Source organism: Drosophila sulfurigaster, chromosome 3 (genome assembly GCF_023558435.1).
Source record: "Drosophila sulfurigaster albostrigata strain 15112-1811.04 chromosome 3, ASM2355843v2, whole genome shotgun sequence".
NCBI lineage: Eukaryota > Metazoa > Arthropoda > Insecta > Diptera > Drosophilidae > Drosophila > Drosophila sulfurigaster.
The window spans coordinates 29,764,928-29,775,722 of NC_084883.1; the positions used below are offsets into that span (position 1 = coordinate 29,764,928).

Below are 10,795 nucleotides of genomic sequence, written 5' to 3' on the forward strand. Positions count from 1 at the left end.
ATGGAGTCAGTGGTTTAAATGACATATCAACGGCAGTAAAAGTTGGCGACCAAATCAAACGAAACCGAGTACGCAAAACACAAAACCAAAAGCCCCAACCGCATTTTGCATTTGCAGTTTACTCGGTTAACCGCTTTTATAGCGGATTTAACACATTTTCGCCACTCTGGATCTCTCCATTCCAAGTTTGGCCAAAAGTGAAAACGAGGCCAGAACATGCCAAAATGTTTGAATCGCACAATCAACGCACATTCGAGTAGCCAATCCTCCCATTTCCCCTCTCGCCTGTCTCTCCCTCTCTCTCTATCATGATACTGCACTTGAACACACATCGTGCCATTGCATGCATTTCCCATTTTCCATTTCCCTCCCCCCGGTTGGCGCGTGCTCGCCCATACTTGCTTTCGCATGTCGTGTGGTACATGAATTTCATTCGGTTCCCGTTGGTTTATTTCTTTCACTGCCCCGACTGTCTGACATTGTGTGAAAGTTACAGCCCCCGGGTGATGACTGCTCTCGGGGACTTTCAATATTGCTTTGTTGTGCTCCGAGTCATTTCATTCGAGAAGTGCCAATTTTGGCACTTAAATGTTGGCTAAATTATTTCCATAAATTATTCCAAATAATTTTGCATTCTTTATTAAATAAATCCCCAAAAACGTGAATACATTATACATTAAATGCTTTGAAAGAGCTAATTTGTTGGACCAAATTTAAATTCGGTTAATTTTCATTCGGATAATGTTTTAAATAGCTGCGCAGCTAATCGAAATTATGAAGCTTCATTTCAAATTTAAATCATAATTCAAATAATCATAATAAAGATAAATCAGAATTTAAATACAAAATATGTCCAATTATAAACGGTTTCATTGAAACGCATTTATTGTTTAAATATGTTATAAGTTGCCGAACAGATATGTTCTTGGCATTTACTTGCCTCTCAGCCTTTTAATCTTTTTGACATATATGTTTGTTTTGCAAGCAAAGAATCTGATCCAACAATTTGCAATATATTTGCTTATAAGTACGCATAAGTATATGCAAAATATGTATGTATTTTGGATAATACGAGTACATATTGTTGTTTATTTTCGCATCTGCCACAACAAGCTCTTCTCTCTGGAATATCTCGTTGTTGTCATGCTCATATCTACAGATGCCACTTATATGTTATGTATGTTTTCTTTTTTTTTTTTCATTTATATAGTATATACAATTTGCCATCAACGAGGAGTATTCATGAAAAGTACATTTGCGTTTGTGTGCGAACATTTATCCATTAATTTGCGCAAATAAAGTTGCCGCAACATACGCGCTCTCACGAAACCGCAATCGAAGCGAGACAGCTAGACATAAAGAACGACGGACTTGCTATCTCTGTCGCTTGAATACGAATATACGCTGAAAGGTAAACAATTTTAATTTATTTGCCCAATAATAAACCCATCAAATAACATGGGGTGAGGGCATCGAAGGTGGCTTTGGTGCCACATGCAGCCACAAAGCGAACTTGCCTATTGAAATATACAAATCAAATATGTTAACGCGCATACGCCCCGTTAACAGCTCATTGTGGGTTAAGTGGAAGCATCGAAGTATAGTATTTTCACTTGCGTGTGTTTACGTGTGCGAATATATACATATGTCACACTGTGCAATATAACAATGGATAGCAAATTAAAGCGCAATGCTCTTAGAATTAAGTATTGGGAAAATGCTATTTGACTAATCAAAAAGTGTCTGGAAAGTTGCGTTGAACAAATTTAAATTGTTTTCACTAAATATAATTATAAGGAAAAGATTTAAGTAAGCTTGAACAACAGTAAGAGAAAAAGATTTCCACATGCAATGAATATCAACAGCAAACTTTTTGCTTGTCAACTTTGCAACGATTAATTTGCTTAAGAAATCAAGAGCAGTGGGCAAAAAATAAAAGCTTCGTCGTTTAAAATCAGTTTGACTAAACTATAAAATACCCTGCATTTCAATTATATATTAAAATACTTAATCTTAAAGGTTGTCAATTTATATATTTGTGTTTATAAGCTATTATTTAATATACGTTAAATTATTATACAAATTTTTATATTGTTAAAACTTGTAATTTTGTTTATTTGTCTTTATTAACTTTTAAATGTTATTTACTGACATTAAGTTATTATGCCCACTTGCATATAATTTCTACAGTATTTTGAGCGACAACTTCATCAACGGATACTTAATATGATGTTTTACTTGAGGCTTCTGGCAGCTGTCTGGTTTTCAGCTGATTGCAATTTTTAATTGTCAAATGCAGTCGAGTGACAAATTAAGGCAGCTCCTTCCCAACTGTTCTGCGTTAAAGGAGCGCCTTTAATGACAACTGATATTTTATTTAACAAATGCAACAGCTGAGCAATGAAGCTTTGGACTCACGAATTGTTTTTCTCTGTAACGTTAAGAAATGTATGAAAAAAGAATGAAAAAATGCTGTCTGGAAATGACCAAGCGAAGCGAGAAAGCAGGTGCAGAGCAGGAAGCGTGACGAGAGTTGCCCACTCGGTGAGCACTTGAGTGAAATACATCCGATTGTCATTTGAGGATATACAGCTCAGGATGACCAGCTCTAAAATGCAAATGAAGCTGGCTCGTAATTTTATTTTGAGATTTAACAAATAAAACGCGTCGTTTGTCTGGTCGACAGAGGGGGAAGGAGGAAAGGCATTTGCTGCATTTAATTAGACATTAATAGGGAATGCTTTTAACGCTTTGCTGCGGTTAAGTGAAAGTTGAGCTTAAGAGCTTAAGCCGGGGCTAAGTTTAATGTCCCAACGCTGACAATGCGGAGTGTGAGGCGAGAGTAAACAGACAGACAGACACAAGCGACACGCTCAATTTGCATTTGCATTTTTCGGTACTTGCTGAAAATTGGCTTCACCCTGCTGACATTTTGCGGGTTTCGCTCATGGCACAACCCCACTTTCCATGCTGCTGCTGCTGCTTATCAACATTCAACCCCGCAAGCTACAAAAGAGAACAATTTATTGTTTCAAACGGATTCGCCGTGGCAAAATTCGATTACTGGTAATTGCCTATTGCCCAGACTGTCAGACAGAGAGCCAACTAGCCAGCAAGTCAAAGCAGCCAGACAAAAGCGCAGCTTAATTGAATTAAAAGCGTTGCAAAGCTCAAAAGCACCACGCTCCGTGCAATGATTAACGTTTTAAACTGTAAAGTGATTAATCGGGCTACGCTAAAGAGGGTTGTTTAAAAAACATTTAAGATTACACATTTGTTGTTTGGCTGAACTAACAAGACTTTAAGCGCGGCATATGTATAACCTTTATTTCCTTCAATTTCAAAATCATAGCACTTTACTTTGCATTTCTTTGTTTAAGAAGAAACTAACAAATAATAACATAAAATCTACCTAATTATCTTCATTCACAAATATAAAATAAATAAAATGTATCAATTACCATTTTTAACTATAGGAAAATAAGCAAAAACGAAAAACGATTTGAAAACAAAAGTTTAAACATGTTACCGTAACCAATAAGCTCAATTAACTTTACTGCAAATGTTTTTCGATGATTCTATGACATTCCTAGACAACTGTCGAATTGCTTTCTCCTACAGCATGACACATTTTTTGCAGCTCAAAGTAATTAAAATAGTTATGGAACATTTAACATGGTTTAAGTTTCAAGCATCAACAGTTTTTCGCATTTTTCTTTGCTATGCACACTTCAAGGTTCAATTATATCATTCAATATTTTTTTTTCATTGCGTTCTTGGACTAACAAACTTTGCAAATCAAATGAACTTTTGTGCACTCCAAAAAAAAAGGTTGAACAGCCTCCTTGAGCGTTAGTTAACACTTGAAAAAGTGAATGGAATCGAGCAAGGAAAACTGTTACGAAAACTATGTAAACCAACTATATTGAAAGAAAGCATTTTGGGGGAGGAACGAGGGAAGTAGACTGAAACTTTTCAAGTTGTTGGCAGTTTTTTTCGGTTAGCTTTGCTTTCGAATGAGGTTTGTTTTGCCAGCACACACACAACTGAGTGAGCTTTGGGGGCGAATAGTTTGTTTTATTTTTGTGATAGTCATTTTCAGAAATATCATTCATTTTTCCACACAGAAGCCAAAATTGTTACCGTTTATTTAGTTTGTAGTTTCCTTTTTCATATATTTGGATTAAGCAATGAGCATCAAGTGCAGCAATGAAGGTTTAGAGATCTATGAGGCGATACGAAAGAGCAAAAAGTATCGCTACATTATCTTTCGCATTGCTTCTGATGCTTTGATTGAGGTAGAAACTATCGGACCCAGAGAAAGTGACTTTAAACAATTCCTGGAAGATCTAATGCGAAATGGACCCACGGAGTGTCGTTATGGTCTCTTCGATCTGGAATATACGCGAGTCTGTGACGTCACGCAGCAGGAATTGAAGAGAGAGAAGCTGGTGCTGCTTTCCTGGTGTCCTAGTAGTGCTAAGCCTAAAGGAACGATTCTCTATCTGAGCTACTTGCACCCATTTATGGATCAGCTAAAGGGCATACACTATTACAAGACGGTTCGCGAAACTATAGAATTATCACGGGCTGCGATCGAAGAGCATTTTCACTGAACTGGCGAGAGGAAGAGAGAAGAGAGAAAAGTCAATTTATTTAGTTTTGTGAAGCTTTTAAACAATTGCTGTTAGGTAGCGTTAGTTAGATATGTGAGTAACGTAATTTGAAATTTTATGTGGATTTTAGGAATAAATAAATAAAAAGTTTTGCAAACTGAATTCCTCAGTGTTTGAATAAAAGGCTTTAAAATGAATGTCATTATTGCTAAAAGAGCTAAAATTAATTATGGAACATTTGGCATATTTTGAGTTAAAAGAAAAAGTGATGAAAATAATTTATTTAGATGCCGTTTTGTGGTCGTTTGTAGTATGAAATGTATCTCTTATGGAAAGAACTTAAAAGAAAAAGAAAGAAAGAAAAAGAAAAGAAGAAAGAAAGAAAGAAGAAAGAAAGAAGTAACTACAATATTTAAGAAACTTTCATTATGATATAAGTTGGGAAAAAAAAATAAAAGAAAAGCCTTTATTGGATACTTAAAACGATTGCCCTCATTAGCGGGAGTTTGGTATGAGTGTAATTCGTAATTTTTAAATTTTAGGAACGACAATAAATCAAAAAGCAAATCAAATTGTATTTCTCAAGTAACGTAATTTGAAATTTTTGAAGAAATTCAGAAATGATTGAATGCAAAGTTTTAACAGTAAATCAATTAGCATTTTTGAAAGAATAATTTACACCCAAAACAGACTTTTTTCTTCACTGAATGGAATTGCATTTAAACTGTTTCAATTGCCGTTTGTTACATGACCTCAAAAGCCATTTCTATGCAACGGACTTTCTATTGGTGAACGCAGAGCTCTGTAAACAGAGGACGATCGCATCCGTTTATTTGTTTTACAATTTACACCTCCAAGGACTACTACAGCAGCGTTCACAAAGAGAGACAGCGATGACAAGGACACTGCGCAGCAAGTCGCATTCAATTTAGCAACAAACAGGCAAAAGTTTTCTGCGCTGGACAATAAGCGAGCGCAAAACTTGCCACAGCTACACAGAAAGTAGGCAACGAAAAGTTGCGGCGACAACTGCAGATACATTTGGGCGGCAGTGGTGTGTGGTGAGTGGTGGGCGTGGCACCGGGATGCAACACTGCAACGCGCAAACATAAAAAGCCAAGTAGAAAAAGCAAAAGTTTTCACTGACAACGAAACGCCACAAGTAAAAGGTGCTACTTGTCCTCGTAGAAAAAGCCAGAGGAGCAACAGCAGGAAGAGGAAAAGGAATAGAATATCCGGTGGCGGGATAAAGGAGTCAGGTTATGCACCCGGTCCATTGTTTCGTAATGGAGAAATATTGTTTAGCATGCGGCACAAGCAAAGATGCTGATGACAAAGGAGTCGCAGTAGCAAGAGGATAACAACGCTCTCTAGCTCTCCAGATGGAGCTGGGAGACCAAGCAGCTTGCCAGGCTCGAGGAAGTTGCATGTGGCGCTGCTGCTTGGGATATTATGCATAATGGTTTTTGGTCTATTGACATTTATGGCATTGGACTACCCAGGCGAGCTACTAGCTATGAGTTTGGCATAAGAACAGCAATGCGGATAGCGAGAATCAGAATGGGCAAAGTTTGTCGTGGGGAAAGTTAAAGTAGAGTTGCTTGTTGAGGTTACTTAGGTGAGCAATGTTTAGTGTGCCAGCGAAAGTTAAAAGCCATGCAATTGAAATGGATACAGGAAATCGAGCAATGGCACAAAAATTGTAGATGCGAACTAATAGATACATGGTGAACACAAGAAAAAAGTATGCAAATAAGAAAGAGTAACATTTAATACACATAATATTTCCATCTGAGTTTAACTAATAAGTATGGCAAAAAAAACAGCTGCTCCATTCGAGTCTTAACTGCTTTAGCTGGAATATTATTTCTCTAAGGTATATTTCGAATGCAATAGTATATCAATGTACCAAATATATTATAACATTCGGTATTTTTTATAATAAATATTTTAAATAATAAATATTACTTCAAAATATTCATTTGGTATACTTCAGAATTCAGATCAGAATAATACTTATTTTTACTTATATTTCCCTCATCACTAAGGACTTTGTTATATTTATGCTTTACCATATCAAAACTAATAATACAAAGAATTAAATATGTTCTTTATTATTACCGTCCACACAAACAAATTGTTATTACAACATTGCTATATAAACATTGATTTTTATTTATTTTCCAATCCAAGAATGCAGATTAAAGCAATATTCATTTTAACCTCATCAAAATAAGACTTTTTGTAATCAAACTTTACAACAGGAAACGCTGAAATATATGAGAATTGTATACGATATTTATCTTTACCCTCATCAAACTTCTATCACTGTGAACATTTTTTTTTATTCTCGAGTCACGCTTTACACTTGTTAAAGGATAATGGCGAAGCTTGCTTTATAGCGCTCTAACTCGACATAATCAATCTAATGTTGTTAACCCACATATCTGATGGACAGGCGAGCAATCATGCATGCAGTTTTAGTTTTAGTTTTAGCCATTTTAGTCGCGTAGTTGCCAATTACGCGTTAGCCATAGACGAGTAAATCGCGGACATAACATTTAACGGCTTAATACGCCGACACACACACACAGCGAAAAACAAAATAACAGCATAAACAATAGAGGCTATAACAACAACAACTACGATTTGGTCGAAATGATGACATATGGAGGAGGTGAAAGAAAGAGAGAAAGGAGTGAATAAACATGGACAACTGCAGCTGCTAACTAAATTCGTTGGGCAAAGTCCATTGCACTATCATTAAATATTTATTCAATTTAAATTTGCCAATTAACTTGGTCGAGACAGGCGACACACACAAGGTACAGCAGGAGTTATGGGAGCAGAGCAAACGAGAGTCCTGTTCCCACATTGTAAATATGACAATTTTTCAAAAACTAAACTAAACGCTGACAACGTTTATAGGCAACACTCCGGACCCTCTGCACCCTATGATCATGTGTCTGATTGGAGACCGTTTGTTTTGGTGGCATAAAAAGCATTTTGAATAATAAATGCATAATTCCTAGATACAAAAGCGCGTGCCATAAATATTCCAGATAAATTATAGAAAAGCTATTAGGCCAAACAAACGATGGAGCGCGTGAGTGTCCCGTGTCCTGTGTCCTATGTCCTGTGTCCTCTGTGCTGTGTCCTCTGCTTTGTTGAACGTTCCTCTCTCGTTTAGAATTTAATGGCCGGACTGCGTTTGACATTTTTCAAATGAGGTTACGTCGAACCAAAACAGTGAGGTGTGCGTTTGTGTGTGTATTTTAGTGTGTGCAAAGGAGGCATTTCTCTGTGCGTTTATTTATGTAAATTTGCGTAAATTACTATGAAAATATTTACGGTAAATAGAGCATTTTAAATATTAAACATAAATTGAGCTTGGGCAAGCTTTGCGTGGGCTCCTGCAATTGACTCGCACTCTCCTCCTCCCTCCTTCTCTCTCTCTCTCCCTCCTTGTCACTGACGTCACATCACATTTGCCACAAACTGTGCACGTGCAAGTAGTTTCCGAAAAGAACTGCATAGAACAAGTTTCAACTTTGCATTTAACATACACAGCACAGCACAACACAACAAAAAAAGTAAACTTGAAACCGGAAACGGAAGCATCGGTACACACTAAATGCCATTGACGATATGCTGAATGGTAAGCAAGATGCAAGAAGTGCCACAACTTGAATGACAACGACAATTTATTGCTCTTACAAATGGGAAAGTTGTAGGGGAATAAAAAAAAAACACAATGGTTGAGCATTCCCTTGTTGAAAGACGAGGTTCTACTTTTCTATACAAATTTAAATTTCAAAGATTTAATTTAAATACTCATTTCTTAGAATGTAAAAACTACCTAAAGGGGAATACAGATTCTACTTTTTTGAACTTTATTTATTTTTTTTAAAAACGTTAGATATAATTAAAATGAATTAAATTGCACTGGTTGCAAAGAGGTTATAACTCATATATTAATTCCTTAGATTGTAAACAATAAATATAATAGAATATTATTTGCCATATAATATTCAGGCAGATTTTCTTAATCTCAATAATTGAAATAGTGTAAGCTACAATAGAGATTGTTTTATTTTTATAAAATTTATTTTTATATTACTATATATGTATATTTATACAACATTAATGTAAACAATAATTAAAATAACATTATTTGGCTTATCAAGTTTAGCATTTGCTTTAAAATTTTTTAATAATGTTATTTATTGTTTAATTTTAAAATAATATCATGCACAAGTTTGAATTTTGCTAAGATTTTTTAAAATATTTGGTCCACAATTGAAATATATTTAAAATAATATGATTGTTTTATTTCCATCTTAATATTTTATAGTATAAGCAATAACAAACATAATATTATTGCCACATTAAATTCGTTTGATTTTCTTAAGTATGTGTTCAATAATTGATGCATATTTAATACCACAAATTTGCTTATAATTTAGTTTGCGATTTTCCACATTTAAGCTGAGGTTAATAGCAGATTTCAGCTATTAAAATGCAAATGGCAATTATAGATAATTTTGCAGTGCTGCTTAGCAACTTGAAACAAACTTGAGTTTTAGCAAAAAGTACTTATCGAATACCCTACGATGCTTGAATCCGAATTGTGTATGTGTGTGGCTACAGTTGGTCTTGTTGCTCGAGTTGCAGTTAAATTAAATATTCTTGTCAAATGCAGTAGTCAGTGAGTCAGTTGCAAATGTTGTCTTAACAATTTCAAATATTTGCACCGCACTTCATAGATTTTAGGCTTTTAAATAATAAAATACAATACCACTACAACAAACAGCAGCCGCAGCAGCAAAAGCAGCAGCAGCAGCGACAAGAACAACAACGTCGAAAACCCAAAAACTAAAAGAGGAATACTAAACTGTGGCAAACGCTGAGTGCTGCTGTTGCTGCCAGGAAGAGGACGAGGACAAGAACGAGGAAGTCGGCTCCTATTTCGACAGCCCCCCGTGCAAAGTGTCTTTTTGGGCGGAAAGTGCTCTTCAGTTATATATTGTATATGTGTGTGTAGTGTAATTGTGGTAGTGTGTTGGGTGCTCTATAAAACATTTGCTTTTGAAGTACGTACTTAAATTGCAAGCTGAGCAGCAGTCATCGTCGACGTCGTCGTCGTCGTCGTCGTTGTTGTCGTCGAGTAATGTACTAGATCTATAGAACTGTTCCAACACACAGAACTGCCTTTTGGGTAGATGTGAGTTGAGTTGTTAAATAAGTTGGCAGGACGTGTGAATGAGTGTTTAAATATGTGTCGAATTCATGTTGAAAGCCTTGAGTGGTGTGGAGCCGTGGAGGCTTTTGATTATATGAGCCGAGACAAATGCAGAGAGGAAATTCAATTCATTCAGCAGGTGGCAAAAAATCTTTGAATTTACTAAGAATTCTTGCAAACCACAAAGGCATTTGGTGGTCCTTAATGAAATTGTAAAATGCCAAATAACTAAATTAATTTATTAGCAAATATTTGACTCTCTTTACAAATTTATTTTATTGCCTTTTTCGGCAAAATTTAATTAAAATAAAAAGACATATTTCATCTGACATTTTTACTTAAATTTGCTGGTGAGACTTTCTTATTTCTAATATGTTTATACATTTATTGTAATATCCGAAGTACATAACAAATAAATACATAAATTTAATTTTCTTTGCAAATAAATTATGCATGCATGAAGTCTATTTTAATGCATTAAATAAATTAAATTAATTGCAATAAAGAAACTAATTCCATCTGCAGTTTTTCATATAATCTTCTAGCAAATACTTAGCATAATTTAATTAAAAAAAAAAAAAAGGAAATTTCATCTGTAGAAAACTATAAGAAATGTTCTGGCAAGTGTTGATCCCATTTTTCCATATTTGTTTTATATTTGTATATCTGTAATAATGGCTGAAATGCATAAAATGGCCATTAGCAATAAAATATTGTGTATATATGAGCTATAAATAATATGCCGCATACATATTTGTGTGGCTCACGTTATAATGACATTAACATAATAGATACACTGAATTGAGCTCGCCATGTGGCACTTTTTGATAAACGGTACAAGATACTGAATTCAATGGGCCCCAAAAAGGCAATTAGCAAATACAGCCACGCCTAGCTCCGCCCACCTGCATCTGCATTAGACCTTACTGGACATTGA

The 10,795-nt window shown here is 35.3% G+C and overlaps 1 protein-coding gene across 1 annotated transcript; it reads left to right on the forward strand.

The window, feature by feature from the left end:
* Positions 1-4,190: 4,190 nt before the first annotated feature.
* On the forward strand, positions 4,191-4,616 carry LOC133839996 (cofilin/actin-depolymerizing factor homolog). The gene has a single exon (XM_062271648.1). It carries the CDS (start codon positions 4,191-4,193, stop codon positions 4,614-4,616), a length of 426 nt encoding a protein of 141 aa, XP_062127632.1.
* The last annotated feature ends 6,179 nt before the right edge of the window (positions 4,617-10,795 follow it).